Below are 15,875 nucleotides of genomic sequence, written 5' to 3'. Positions count from 1 at the left end.
AATTAAAAAGTGAGATATCGCTATTATTCAAAAGAAAAAAATATTTGGGTTTAGTTATTTTGTCCAGGTATTTTTGGAGACCTTGATTTGTTTTGACTTTACTCATTGAATATTTGTTATTATTTAGTGGGTCATTTTCATGTATTTGCTTTCCCTTAGTATCCCAAAATAAAAATTAAGGATAGATCGTCATTTTTTATGACTAAATATCCTTATGCAGTGGATTTTATTTGCAATCATCAATCATCACGATTGTGCCATCTAAGTCCAATTAGATCTAACAATGTATATTTAAAAGACGAGTGTACTTGTAATTCATAATTCTTTATTTTACATTCAAGAGTTTTTAATATTTTGAGTTCACTATATTATACCCTTGACTCAGACTCCAATCAAACTTCATGACAAATTCAAAACTAAAAAATTCGAAATATGAGATTGAATAGTACGGGATGTAATTCTTTCTTTCTCAATTCTCCATCACACACACCCACACTACTAGATTGTAGCAAAAATATGGCGTGCCCAATCTATACCCAACCCTTTCCTAAGAATATAAACCCCCTCATTTTGTAAGATATGATGGAACAATGAACTGCTTTTGTATTTGATTATGCACTGTTCATGAGAATCAAGGTTTAAGGCTTTCAGAAACCCCAACCATGGAAGGATAGCAAAGCCAATGATGTCACTCTCGATGTAGAGTGAAAAAACAGAGTTGGGCTTCTTCTGTTGGGTTTGAGTGTCTTGTATTCTGTGGATCCATGTAATTATGGTTTTGGTTGTATTTGTAATTGAAATAGGGTTTGGGTCAATTACTAATACTAGGGTGAAATTGTAATTACATTGGGATTAGGGTTTTAGGTTTCCCTATAAATAGTCTCTGTGGGATAACCTATAGGCATCAATCTCTGTAGGAGATTGGGGAATCAATCCCTGTACAAGGATTGTGAACCTATTCTAAGGATAAGGATGGGGGGCAAGCAAAGGGTAGCACTTTGTGGGTGTGAGAGTGGTGTGTAGTTTCCTGGAAATAGTGGAACTATTTTTCTCTCTGGTGGACATAGGCAGGGTTTTGCCGAACCACGTTAAATCCCTCTTGTGTATTTTACTTGTATTCTTCTCTGTTCGTAATTGTGCATCCATTATCCTTAACATCTTTTTCATGGGCAACTAGGTATTAGAGCTGACTTCAATCATCTCGTAATCTCCGCTAGACGATGAAAGGGCATTGGTGGTGGGAGAAGGAGAGGAAGATAGCTCAATGCCAGTGGGGAGGAATATGTGGTGCTTCATGTTGCGTTCATTGACTGTCTGGAATAACGGGATATCAATGTCTACAAATAATCGCCTTGTCCTCTCAACAGAAGAGAAAAGCCTCTAGCTCCTTCAAGTTCTTCAACAACCCAAGTTGTGTCAATAGGAATTGTGTTGTATTAGAGTGCAACACTATAAAGCTAGATTTAAGATTGGCCTTTATAACTTTGTTTGTAATGGTGTCAACTCATGCTTTGTACCATCTACCAAAACCATATTGCTTGTAGCATGTCATACCATACCGAATAAATATAATATGGTATCAGTATGATATAGTTATACCATTTAACAATGGTATAATAATGGCATGTAAAATTATACAAATAAATTATATATGATGGCAAATATAAAAACCGCTTTGTACTAAATAAACATAGTTCGGTAGTGATATGACGTATTTGTATTGTTTGATATTTGGTATGGTAATGATATTGAGGTCTGATACCTAGCCAAATGCAAATCCCTTACTAAATTGACACCTTGTTTGTTTGTTTTTCTTCTCTTTTTTTTTTTTTTTGGTGTTTAAACACCCTTATTGGTCATTATCATTAATTTGAACATAGTCAATAAGCAACAAACTCAACAATTACTTGTGTGGAAGCCTTCGGCATCAAATAATAAGCAAAAGCTGACTCCTGGCAATCTCTTATTTCAAACAATAAAATTTTCTCAATCAAATTGGTAGTACAAGTGTTGTCAAAATCAAGAATGGCCACAAGAAATAACACCTCAAAACTATGGTGGAAGTTTTTTTTGAAAACTACCCTTATACTCCAAATTTAAAACTTTATTTTGGCGTCTCTTGAATGCAGGACTTCCGGTAAAGGCAATACTTGTTCAGTGGACAACATCATTTGGTAATCATGAATTGTGTGAAAATGGTGAAGAATCATATTAGCATACTTTCATTTCATGTGATTAGACTAAGAGAATTTGGGTAGTTGACCCTCTAGGCCTGCGAACATAAGGACTTATGCACCAATCCATCCTACACCTATGCACGTATTTCCTCTCAATCAATACTCTAGATAAAAATTTAAAGCAGTGGTTGATCTCTGTGTTTATAATTACTTGTTACTATGTGTGGCAAGAACTTAACCAAAAAGTCTTTAATAAACAAGCACCCAACCCCACAAAGTCTTACAAAATATCTCTAGTAACCTAAATCTCACTCCCAAATGGATCATAGATCCTGTTAAGTCCAAAACAATACAATGGATTATGTGTAAAGACCTACCTGTTTTTGCCTAAGTATGAATTTTACTAACTTGTTTCAATCACCCATTTTATTGTGTGCAAGGGTATATAACTCACAACTAAACATTGCGGGATAAAGTGTGGGTCTGTGTTGGGAAGGCCAAGTTAAGTATATCAGCACAGGAGACTTAGGGAATGGATCGAGATATTATTAAGGCTTCAATTGTTGGAGTTTGCACCATAATAGACTAGGCCTGTAAACGGACCGGATTCGGCTCGGATACACCAGTATCCGAATCCGATTAGCAAATCCGTTATCCGAATCCGAATCCGGCAAAAATTTAGAGAAGGCATCCGAATCCGAAACTTTATCGGATATCCGATAATAATCCGATCCAATAAAATATCCGATTATTGATTGATAATTGTCACTTTTTTACATTTTTATTATAAATTTCTAATTTCCGATTACCGAATACCACTATCTGAATCCGATTACCGTATCCGAATCCGATTATCATCTACTTTTAAAGAAAAAATGTTAAATACTTTACTCTATCCGGATAAAAATTTATCCGGATATTATCCTATCCGATAAGCAATTATCCGAATCCGAATCCGGTTGCTTAACCGATGGATACAGATATTTTCCGGTAAGAAAATTTTTGGATATGGATACCCTTAAATGAATACGAATGCGAATTCGGAGGCGGATTTCGACTATCCATTTACAGGTCTAGAATAGACTAAACCAGAAACTCACAAGTCAAGCTTACGAACTTTTGTGTAACATGCAAGAAGTGATTGATCTAATTCGGACCCTGAAAAACAAACAATGGCTGCTTGGTCAAATCCCCTTTTTAGCAAATGTAGCTTCTTGTATTAAGAATCTAAACATCAATAGTTTTAAAAATCCCAACTTCAGCTATGGTTCATCTACTTAGCATATAGATCGTCAATAGAATTTAAGAATGATTGGAATGTAGTTGACTTATGGGTTGTTTGGTTACATGAGTTTTGAGATTTTAAATCTATAAATTTCAAATCTATGGAGTCATAATTCATAAAATTTTTGGTCAATCTGAATCTATGGAATGAAATTTATGGATTCATTCTGAAAAACTATTTAGTCGACATGATTTTTTTGAATGCACAAATTTTTAGCACTTTTATAATCGGGGTTTACCCCATACCCATAAATCTACATATTCACATTTTTAGTGTAAAAAAATGAATCTCTAGATTTCATAAATCTAGGATTTTCACAATCAAAAGAGTATAAATCTTGCATTCATGAATCCAAAGATCTGAAATTTCTAGATTCACGTAACCAAACAAGCCCTTAAGTAAGCAAGTAACTATCTTTCTTAGTAATTTAGTTGATATTTTTATCAAAAAATAAATAATAATAAACAAAAGAGTCACATCTAAACAAGAAAAGAATCCTTGTATTGAAAAAGATATCCTACTCGAACTAGAAAACGGAGATCTAACCTATAACGAAAATAAGACAAACTAAAGCTAAGCTAAGAGATAAAGATCCAACCATGACAGAGACACTCTCCTTATCGCAATATACAAACAAGACCCATAGCTTTAAGCCTTTAGGCTTTAATTACATCACTTTTGTAGACGGATCAATTAACATTCAAGAATTTTCATAAAGCAAGGACCACTGATTTGTATCCAAATTTATAAAATCTCAAAATTTAACACATTCCATGATACGTTGGCCTAACATCTCTACATCAAAGTGAGCCCCATTAGACATAATATACCATCAGATTTTTATTAGCTCCAGTTCTGACATTCTTAAGTTTGCTATCTTCACCCTTAAATTAATAACAAGGACTTTATTTTGATCCAAAGATCAATAATTTTCTAAACCCTTAACCATAATATTTGCTTTTCCTTTCTACTTTAACCCATCTTTCCCTCACGACCCTAATTTTTCACCTCGCCCTCCTTTAGCTCTTACATAGGGTTTGTTCCTTGCACCACCCTCAAAAATCCACAAGGAACTCTATGGATGAGATTGAGAATTTTTTTCCGGTCTCTTTGATTACAGGCAGAAGATCCACAAAACTTTAGGGCTTGTGATAATGATTCTACAATCTCCAAACCAAGTTTCTCCAGAGTAAGAGATGGTAAGTTGAACTTGGTTGGAACTCGATTGGAGAATCGGTGAATAAGCATGGAAACACACCATTTCTATCTCCATTGTCTTCATCATCCTAGTCAAATCCAAGGGGTCAATTTCTTGGGAATAACCTTTGTTTCTATTCAGCAAGGAGACTAATAAGGGAGTGTGATTCGAGCTTAGCTGCGAGAGCTAGTTGGGAGGGGATTGAGTGGCTTGTGAGTTGGAAGAAACCAAATTCAGATGAGGAGAGAGGAGTCGTTTTGTGGGGAGGAGACTTGATAGGCGGAGGAAGGCAAGATGGAAGCAAGAGTGTCGATGAGAGGTCATGAAATTCAAACAAAAGCATTAGTAATGTGCGGAGATGACTGATGATTTGATTCCGTCGACAGCATTGATGGCAGAGCTATCATGGTTCTACTCGAGGATCAGACAGTGCCAATGTCAATGCCAGAGCTAAGGAGGGACACTGAGAGGAATTAGGGTTGTGAGAGAAGAAGATGAGAGAGAGTGAACAAATATTATTGTTAAGAAATTATTTTCCCTTGGAACAAAACAATACATTTATCACTAATCTAAGGGCGAACATGAGCAAACTTGAGCATGTTAAAACTGGAGCTCATAAAAACCATCCACAATTGTCGCCCTCAATGACTCTCACTCGAAACAACTTTCACTCTACTTCAGGTAATCATTTCCATAGTTCAAATCCTTGATGTGATGTCAATTTTGATACTTAAATGTTGGGTACTTCCAATGCTCAAAAAGATCCAAAGATGATAGAATGAATTGATTCAAACCCTTCAACCTATTTCATACTAGGCTGACCCAATCTAGATGTAAATCCCCTTAATCCAGGAATAATGAATCTAAATCCACTATGTTCAAAGTAGCAAAAGGGGAGAAATTTAAATCATACACATACCACATACCCCATATCTGTAAGTGTGAGAACATGCCCTATTTTGTAAAAGCTACGCCTAAGCTCTCAAAGCTTCTAATTCCACTTCCTGATATTTTTCACCCATGAATTACCCCACCCCCCAGAGAAAAAAAAAACATGAAACCCACTTTGATTAGTAAAAGGATAGCAACACCAACCACCTAGAAAATGAAAAACAAATTCTGGGATGATTTGTAATAAGCATCCATTGATATCAAGAACTAAAGTTGTGATCAAGAAGTGTAGAGTATAGTGATGAAAGAACAACATTATTCAGCAAGGAATAAAACTTAGGGTGTGCAAAATTACTACCAAACTCCTTATAGAGTAAGTTGAGGGGCTTCTTAATATCTAACACAGATGGGTTTTAACTAACCCAAAATGTCCTCCCCCCCCCCCCCCCCTGGATTCTGCTTGTTTGAAGGCTTCGGCACCAGGTTTGCCCTTTTACATTATTTTGATCTAAAAGTGAGATCTCCAATAAAGAAACAGGTAATTGTGCTATTCGACATGAATGTTAAGTTCATTCCAGACATGACTTCTCATCCAAACATACCATGCAAAGGCAGGACACAACTTAAATAACCCAAATATGTCTTGGGATCCCAGAAAATCAACTTCATCAGGGATATATGTGTGTGTGTGTGTGTGCACGCGCACGTGTGTATGTATGAAAATGTATCTCTTCAGTACATCAAGAGTACATCAAGAGTCTCATGCACCATATATGTTCTCTTTTTTTAGTCTCTGTAAGACGCTCAAGCTAGGGACCAAAGTTCCCTTGCATTCTAACTTAGAACAACTGCATATTATAAGAAATAGAAAAGAATCAACAAATAACTTGAACAACAAGACTGAAGTAGATTAAAAGAGAGCATATCAGCAACTGGGGGGATTTGACGACACTATTAGAAAGTAGACCCACAAAACCAATATAACACCAGACGCAAATTAACCATTCCTGCACTGAAGTGTAGCTCAATTTGCAATGAACAATGAAATGCATGCATGGCACAGTTCAAATGATAATGAGAACAAAATCAAAAGCACTCTACTTAAGGAAAATGCATAGATTTGAAGAATAAATGTGATAGAAAATCAGTTTGTTCTTTTCAGAGGCTCCCTTAGAGAAATAGAGAGAGACAGAGAGCATTTGCAGCAAGCCATGTTCCAGGTGAATTCCATTTATTTTAGTCGGAAAGGAAAATGATCAAAGACAGGATTTGACAAAGATATATTTATTCTCAGCAGAATCTGATACAACAGAAGACAAAGAACATTAGTATCATAGATCACATGTAGCATGATACCTTGTCAAAGCTGCAACATGTGAAAGCAGTTAAGAAAAGGAGACAAAAAACTATAAATGGATGGGAAAAGTATTCACAGCTTCCTTGCACATTAACATTTCAGACAAAGTACCACTTGATTTTGCAGAACAAAATTGAATACCAACATCAAATAGTTATGTAGCCTTCACCAGAAAAAAATTGGAACAGAAGGAACAAAAGGGTGTAGGAAGTCAGATGCAACGTCTCCACATTTGAATCCAGTAATTTCCCTGTCTGAGTCCTTGAATTCTGCAATTCCGTGAACAAATTAACCCTTTCTCATCCCTTGTTTGTTGAAATGTTCTTTTGGGACATGGATATGAGTATGATGTCAAATCCTTACCATAATATATCCATTTCAATCCAATGGCAACATAAATATCGACATTTTCCTTTTCAACAAAGAAAGTCATGAAATGCAAACTCAACTGACAAGCGAAGCATTAAACGTATAAACAAAATCACCTACAAGCAGCATCATCTGATCCATTCCAAATCTATTAGTGTGTTTAAAATTGATAGATTGAATGTAAGCCACTAAAAAAGTTCATACAAGCCAAGAAGACAATGAGCATGATCAACAAAACGTAAGCTCATCTTACTATTCGGACTGGAATTAAGCATATTATCTTTAACGACTCAGAAACATTACTGTAGAACAACAAATGGGTATAAAAGTCTGTTTCTTCACACACAGACATGTATGTTTGTACATCTCCAACTGCATCCAAAGAAGAAAACCAACTTCAACAATCAAACAATGCCAATTTCCTTGATTTATCGACCAACAACTAAAATGCAATAAGTAGGTGAATCGAGACAACCAAGTCTGCGAATCAAGACTATCCGTGAACCCATTTTCTGAAATAAACAATCTTATCATGTAAAGTTTATCACCACTCCCAGTTGCAATTGAACAATGAATAAATGAATATTAAAAGAAGAAACAGATTATGTTAGAAGCACCAAATTTCCTACTAAAACTGGTTTAATGTTGGAAAAAGAAGCATCCAAACAAGCATCCAATACAACAATCCCTAAAATCTGTTCTAATATCTAACAATAAAAGAATACAAGCACTATCCATTATCCATAGAGTCCATCAAACATTCCTTCTGTTTCAGCCTTCTCATCTCCAATACTTTCCTGTGAGAGTTAGAATGCAATTTACTAGAGAAAGAAGGGCTACTCGCCGGCCGATACTCAGGCATGAGCCGGCCTGACTTGTATCTTACCCCACATGCATTGCAGAGTGTCTTTGATCCATAAGGCCCCGCTCGCCATTGCGGTGTCTTCTCAGCCCCGCAATGCCAACATTTCCTACCTATTGTAGCCTTCATCATTGTCGCACTGGTTGCCACTGAAGTGTCATTTTTGTTGCTGGTTTCGCCCCAGCACCACCATTGCTTACCCCATACATCTGACAACCCATTACATTTCCGCCTCTGCCTCTTGCTCCTGGCTCGAACAGGGACACGAAGGTTATCACAGCAACTCATAATGCCATTGTTACCACTGCTGCTACTGTTCTCAAGTACCGATACAGGGCTCTGATTCTTTGTTTCCTGACTGAGCTTTCCTGAGAAAATGTCGTCAAATGTCTCTACTGCCGGAAAAGCGTCTTCGTTTGTTAACCATTCCAGTTCTTCTTCTAAAAATTCCTGAGTACAGGGGGAATACAGAACCGAGAAACAAGTGAAAACTAGCAGTCCACTCGGAAGACACTCAGCGCTTCAGCTCGGACTCGAACGAGTCACAAAAAATTCAACCAAAAATAAAATAAAATAAAATAAAATTTTTTTTTTTCTTTTTGCCATTTTGGGCTACACCTCATTTGGGTTCTCCTATCTCTGATTCTCATTAGGTTTTTGGAATTTGGACTCCAACCGAGTCAGTAGGCTTTTCAAAGCATGGAAAGCCAAAACAACGCAAAACTCGGCCGAGTCTAAACTCTAAACTCATCAGGCCAGCAGAAATGAGGGCAAGAAGAAGTTTAACGCCTGAGAAAACAAAAAAGAGAGATTTTTTGTTCCACTTACGGGAAAAGAAGAGTGGTGGCTGTCATCATCTGGGTCGAAAATGTTGAACACAGTTTGTGCTTCATGTTGTGTTTGACGGGTTGGATGATTAGTAGAGTTTGAGGGTTTGGTGTCCATGGCCAAAGATGATAAAGAAGAAGAAAGGGCTTTGTTGCTGTTGTTGTTCTTGTTCGTCGTAGTGCTGCAGGAATCGATGTTGTGGCTCTGTTTATTGTCTTCTCCTTCATCTTCTTCACCTACGTCAGAAGAGAAGTCAAGTAACTCTTCTACAAGGAACCCAGAACCCAAAGAAAACATCTTTGAGAGAATGAAAAACTCCTAAAGACACGAAACTGTGATAGTCTCTGCGTGAGTTCAGATGAAGAGAGAATGCGAGAAATGGCTTCTGCTGTTTCTGCTTGTTTGTTCTTCCTTTTGGCCGGATAGCCTTCAATTATCACTGATAACTTCTTTGGACGCGAGGGTTTTTGAGTGGGAACGAGGGGACGCTGTTTTTTCTATTCTTACCAATTTGCCCCTCAGTTTTACCCCTTTTTTCGTCTAAAACCCCTCATACCTATAAATGGACACCTCCAAATAATTCGTATTCCAGATTTTTTTTACCATAAATTATTCATATCGGTCTGGTAAGCAATCCGATAATTACTATCGTATCGGATAAATATCCATATACAAATTTATTCTTTTAAGGTAAAGTATTTGGTTTACCAAAAATCAAGTAAAGTATTAATTTTTTTTTTCTACCCAAAAAAAATATATTTTTTCTCTAAAAATAGCTGATAAACAAAGGAAAACTGGAAAATCGGTAATAAAAAATCAATAACTAAAAGAAATCACAATTAGCAAATTGGCAATTCGATAGTTTATCAAATCGAATTATTGTCATATCTGATAAAATTTAGATATCTTCATAAAAACTGGGTCCCACGCTCATGCAAGTGTGGGTGTATGATTATATAGACAACTTAGATAGAAAGGATCTAGACTCTTTGTATTTATTTAAGAGTGTTCGAATCTAGATTTTTTTTCTTACTGCAAAATATTTGTATAATTATGATAAGTAATTTTGATTTGAATTTGAATAATTGTTATGGCCGATTTGATTACTTGAGTCAGGAGATTTCAAATCTATGAAATCATAGTTTATAAAATTAATTGTTTAGTTAATATAAATCTATAGTTCTTTCTGTCAAGGTGATTTTGTAAATGCCCCAAATATTTAGTACTTTTATAGTAAGGATTTCTCCTCATACCCATAAATCTATAGATTTACATTTTTAGTGTAATAGGTGAATTTCTAGATTTCATAAGTATAGGGATTCACACAACCAAATGGGTATAAATTTCCCGTTATAGAATTTAGAGATTTGAAAATTTTGGGTTCATATAACCAAACAGGCCCTTATGAATCAAATGAATATCCAGATATAAATTTATCCAATTATAGGAAAATATTAAAAAAAAATTCTCTAAAAATGGCTTACAAATATATACAAAAACCACAAAATCGATATTTGAAAATCATAAATTAAAGAAGAAAAAAATCAGAAATCAAGTAATCAGATGGTTCGTTGAATCGGATTATTATAATATTCGATAAAGTTTCGGATTCGAATAGTAGTTTTGTCTATCAAATTTAGATTCCGGTTTCTCCAAGACAGATCCGATCCATTTATACCTCTTATCCTTCTACGGACTTGAGAAGAATGATATTGTTTTACATTTTTTTAAAACCAAAATATAAAAGGGTCATATAAATATTTTCAGTGTCAATTGAGTTGGGCCGGATTTGGTCCAGGCTAGATTCAACCAGTACGGAAAGTTTCAGTATCAATTCATTATGGTTCGATTTGGTTTCGTGTAAGTTGTTGGTTCAATTCCGGTTGGTTCACCAGTATAGCTTAGCTGCTTAGGTGTGACATCCTCTCTCCATTCTCCAAGTCAGGTTTGTCACACCAATCAGACCCATTAGTCCTTTATTCTATATATCGAAATTAATACAGTGTATTAAATTTACCTGAAAGCCTGTAGCTGTAAGAAATTAATACCATTAATTTTGCGAACGGTTGGGAGGCGTGAAGATGGTAAATAGGTAAGAGTTACCAAATAAAGAAATTAGTCCACGGGGATCAATGATGAGGGTCCGTTCCTCCGACCACAATATTCATTATTTTAAAAAAAAAATTTAAAATAATTTTTACAAATTGGAGATAGAGATATTACATATGTCATCAGTAAGAGACTTGTCTGCGAAGACCTCTTAACTAAGAGGCTGTGAGTTTCACCCGTTGACCAATCTTTGTTGGCAAAGTATATCTTTTTTTTTTTTTTTTTTTTTTTGATAAAGGCAAAGTATATCTTTACCTACATCATTAGTCACCATCATTTTAGGGCCTGTTTGATTACATGTCTGAACATTTCAAATATCTAGAGATTTCAAATCTATGGAGTCATAATTTATAAAATTAACTGTTTGGTAACCGAATATGTGGAATGAAATCTTGGATTTATCTTGTGACTTTTGTGAATGCACAAATGTGTATCATTTTTATAGTAAGGATGAAATCTATGGATTTCACTCCATACACATAAATCTACATATTCACGTTTTTAATGTAAAAAGATGAATCTCTAGATTTCATGAATCTAGAGATTTTCACAACCAAACGGATATATATCTCGCATTCATTAATGTAGAGATTTTAAATCTCTAAGGGCCTGTTTGGTTACATGAGTTTGGAGATTTAAAATATCTAGAGATTTCAAATTTTGGAGTCATAATTTATGAACTAATTGTTTGGTTAACCGGTATGTGGAAAAAATTTATGGATTCATTTGGTTTTGGTGCGCATGTTCATGTTTTATAGCATGATGAAATCTTGGTTTCCCCCTCCCTAATCTCGTCGTTTTTAGTGTAGATGAATCCTGTTCTGATCTTTTTCCTCCCGGGTTTTTCGCTTCTGATCCGGTTTCAAATCTATGTTCTGTCCCCCCTAAATTCTGTCCTGGTTGGGCTTCCGGGTTTGATCTGTCTTTTGGTTTCCGTTTGGTTGTTCTCTGTTCTGTCTGTTTCCTTTTCCTCGTGATTGTATTTTATGGGTGGGATGTCCGGAGTTTCCTTCTTTGCTTCCATCCGTCGTCATGTTTTTGTTGTCCTCGATTTCATTCCCCCACTCTTTTTATTTTACTTCTGTTTGTCTATATTTGATTTCGTTTTGATCTCCAGACTCATGTAACCAAACAGACCCTTAAAAAATTTATAAAAAAAAGGAGAATGTTACTTCGAGATTGTAGCAGAGATTCTCTTCACCCATCATCTTACACTCATGTGAGTGTAGAACTTACACTGTGCTTTTTAACATCATCTTACGCCTCATGTGAATGTGAGATCTACACTGTATTTTTTAACATTATTTTATACTTCATGTGAGTGTGAAAAGATGGATGGAGGAATAGCCGAATAGGTTGATGAAGAGGATGTACACTCTCGAGATTGAACATGTATAAAAAAACACACCAATATGGGTTTGGATAGTTTCCTCTCCATGCGAGTAGAAGATTTAAACTCGATGATTTGTGTGGAGATTTTCTCAATGGGACCCAAATGTAGCACAAGAACATGAAATGTGTCATTATATGTAGGGTTAAAGCATGGGCATGGTGGCCTCCAAGGAGATTGGTTATCCTTTATGGCTGCATTATATTCCTAGGGATCCAACCACACCCACATAAGCCTCATTTGTACGAGTGGTTATGGACCCTCACGGGGCCACACGTGGGAGGACTTGGGGACCAATTCTCTACCCGACCCTAATGGCCTGATCCGATCCATCTTAATTCATTATTGTGGGATGGGGTTCATTTCAGTCTTTTTTGTTTTTTTTATTTTTTCTGTAATTATACGCTTTCAGTCCATCATGCGTCGTGTAATTAGATTTTCGTTATTTTTTTTGTTTTTCGAGAAAAACTGTGAATCCTAGAATTACGATAAACATCGAATGAAATAAATTACGGAACGCCATTCCCAGCGCGACGACTTCAACGATGCTCTCATGGATGATTTATCATTTATGCCTATGTGCTGAGTTGCTTACTTCCGCGACCACCTCCTCACGTGGCGGCGAAGATCACGTGACTCCACTCTTGCATTCCGATAAATCCAGTAACAATTAAAAAGTAAAGCTGAGCTTTGTTTGCAAAGGTGGGGGTGGAAAAAATTGAGTGGAAAAAAAAAATATGAATCCCATGTGTAGTGAGGTGAAAGAGAAAGAATTTTGTAGAAAAGTGATAGCAATGAATTTCACATTTTACTTTTTCAAACTTTTCCATAAAATCTCACAAAATTTGTGGGGTTTTAAAATGACTGATGGAAAAGTTGGAGTGCCACGTCACCAGACAAATTTCCCTGATTCAAGGAAAGTTGTCTCTTGCTTTCCCACTACAAACAACCAAACAATTTACAATTTTGGAATTTAAGGGAAAAGTAAGAAATATACACTTTTTTCAAAAATTTTCCCACCCCACTTTATTCCAGCAAACAAATGCAGCTTAACAAATTGAATAATTTAGTTTTTCTTTACAAAAAAAAAAAAATAATAGTTTTTTGAGCCCTACATTCATGTGAGTATGAAGGAATAAGGACACCATTAGGTTGGGCGAAAAAGAATTTAGATTCGTTAAACTTTGTTCTATGCTGAAAAAGGGAAAAAGAAACACAAAAATATTTTTTTTTTATTTTTTGGGGTGGGGGTTTTGGGGGGTTGTTTGGCGTCTTGGCGCGACACGGCGGAATTTCGCCAAAAGTCGGGCGACTTTTGGTAGGGGTTCGATGAAAAATCGAACCCTTGTTTCGATGGGTTTTTTTGGTCATTTTGACCTGAAATTTGATGTGTAGCCTAATTTGAGGCTAATAAACACATTGGTAGTGTTATTTTGATCTAAAACATTACCTAAACTAATGTTCTTAATCGACCCATGTCCTACTATACGCGGACGAAAGCCCCGAAACTAAAAACCTAAAAACTCATAAAACCAAATCATATAAAGTCTACAATTCATTGTACAAATACTGTAATACATAAAGTCATCCAACCATATAAAATCTGAAACTCTCGGTCTCGCATTACCAAATCTTGTGCCTAGGTGGATCGAATTCCTCCGACTCGGCTGTCTCCATTGATGCCCCCCAACAAATTCACATACTCATCCCATCTCATACGATATTGAAAATTGTCTAAGTAATCATTCACTGCAGTTCTATAGCGGTCATCTTCAGCCGTGAGAACTCCAATTTGAGGGAAGTGAGAATAGGGCCAAGGAACGTCTTGCATGCCATCGGATGCCCTTGTTGGTACGAATGACTCTGATTGTGAAAGAGGGAGAGGGACACCATAGCTCCCATGATACGAAGAACTAGAGGGGACACCATAGCTCCCACGATACGAAGAACTAGAGGGGACACCATAGCTCCCACGATACGAAGAACTAGAGGGGACACCATAGCTCCCACGATACGAAGAACTAGAGGGGTTACTAATTCCCATATCATCCGGTCCATCCGAAGGAGGGAGAGGGACACCATAATTACCCGTAGGCCAATAACCCGGTGTGGAGCCTACGGACTCATCCAAGCTCATGGACCCCATTGACGCAATCGCCGCATCCCAAGGATTAACATAGTCATGGCCAGCTCCCCTCTGATGGTGGTTTGGCCTCGTATCAGGATATTGACGACCACGCTGATAATCACCACCATGATCATAATCCTGAGTGGCATGATCAAAATGACTCTCCCCAGTGTATCTGGGTGGGGGCTCCTGTGTCTCTGGTAGTGGAACATGTATACGCTCTCCAATTCCTCCACCACCACCACCACCACCACCACCACCACTACCACCACCACCACCATCATCATCTCCACCAGTCTGACTAGGCGAGAGTTGTCATCGGGATTGTTGTCCTGCGGCTCCTCCGTGCCTGGTGCCATCATCCAATCCTCATCGCCAGTGGCAGCTGCCTCTGCATGTGCCCGACCCTCTTCGGTGGCCATATAATCACCCACATTAACCCTGCCGACTTGAGCTAGTTCCGGGTCGGGCCTCCCTCCAGGTTGGTCCAATACCGGCTCACCCCCGTCCAACATCCACCGAGTGAGGGGATCTTGGTCATCTTTGGCAACATCAAATATATCATCGAGATTGATGTATTGCCTTTCATTCCCGAGCTTGCTCCCTGGCATATGCAGCTTCAACCTCATATTATAGTGAATAAATACGAGGTCATTTAGACGCCAGGCTTCCCAACCGGTTCCTCCTCTGGGAGTGGATCATGCTGAATGTACTCCAATTCCTCTCACATCCGGAAAGCGAGCAAGTCCGAGACAGGATCCTGATTGCCAATCTTCGCAAGTTTGATGAACTATTGCCATAGAGATACCACCATTCAGCTGCATTATCACAAAAACATTAAGTTAGAAACTCAAAAGTCAAAAGACTCAAAACATTTATGCATCTAAGCCCTAAGGATCTAACTATATAAGTATCTAACCTGGATCCATGGTTTCTCGCCCCTGCAGACACTGACCACTCCACTAAAAGACCCAAATGCATCTCTAAACAATTTGATCTGCAATAATACAATCATTAGTATTGATTGGTTATCTAAATTATTTAAACAATTAATACAACTCACTAATCGTTTGAAATTCCCAATGTCTCACCTCATTGTGGCAAAATGATTGGACCATCTCATCTGGCTCCAACTTCGTTATCACCTGTATCAGGGCATCCAATAGGTTTGTGTCCAACCCTAAATGTTGACTATATTGATACTTAGGGTTTAGAAAATATCTTGCATAATTAAAAAAGCTTAAAATTAGTACCAACTACCAAAGTACCAATACCTACAAT

At 37.0% G+C, this 15,875-nt stretch overlaps 1 protein-coding gene across 1 annotated transcript; it reads right to left on the bottom strand.

The window, feature by feature from the left end:
• Nucleotides 1-6,016: 6,016 nt before the first annotated feature.
• Nucleotides 6,017-9,417, bottom strand: LOC149022864 (GATA transcription factor 1-like). The gene is made up of 2 exons (XM_089150754.1): nucleotides 8,968-9,417; nucleotides 6,017-8,589 (listed from the first exon to the last, which is right to left on the bottom strand). The coding sequence occupies exons 1-2, from the start codon at nucleotides 9,262-9,264 to the stop codon at nucleotides 8,008-8,010; spliced, it is 879 nt and encodes a 292-aa protein (XP_089006880.1). The 5' UTR covers nucleotides 9,265-9,417; the 3' UTR covers nucleotides 6,017-8,007.
• Between the last annotated feature and the right edge of the window lie 6,458 nt (nucleotides 9,418-15,875).

This window comes from Hakea prostrata, chromosome 3, assembly GCF_041222555.1.
Source record: "Hakea prostrata isolate BN-2017 chromosome 3, UWA_Hpros_2, whole genome shotgun sequence".
NCBI lineage: Eukaryota > Viridiplantae > Streptophyta > Magnoliopsida > Proteales > Proteaceae > Hakea > Hakea prostrata.
This window is presented reverse-complemented; position numbering and strand designations above follow the sequence as displayed.

What these genes read in the sequence shown, in the direction of transcription:
- LOC149022864 (XM_089150754.1), bottom strand. Translation starts at nt 9,264, where the DNA reads ATGTTTTCTTTGGGTTCTGGGTTCCTTGTAGAAGAGTTACTTGACTTC. An exon ending in GCCACCACTCTTCTTTTCCC is followed by an intron (nt 8,590 to 8,967) that starts GTAAGTGGAACA and finishes CCCTGTACTCAG; the next exon opens with GAATTTTTAGAAGAAGAACT.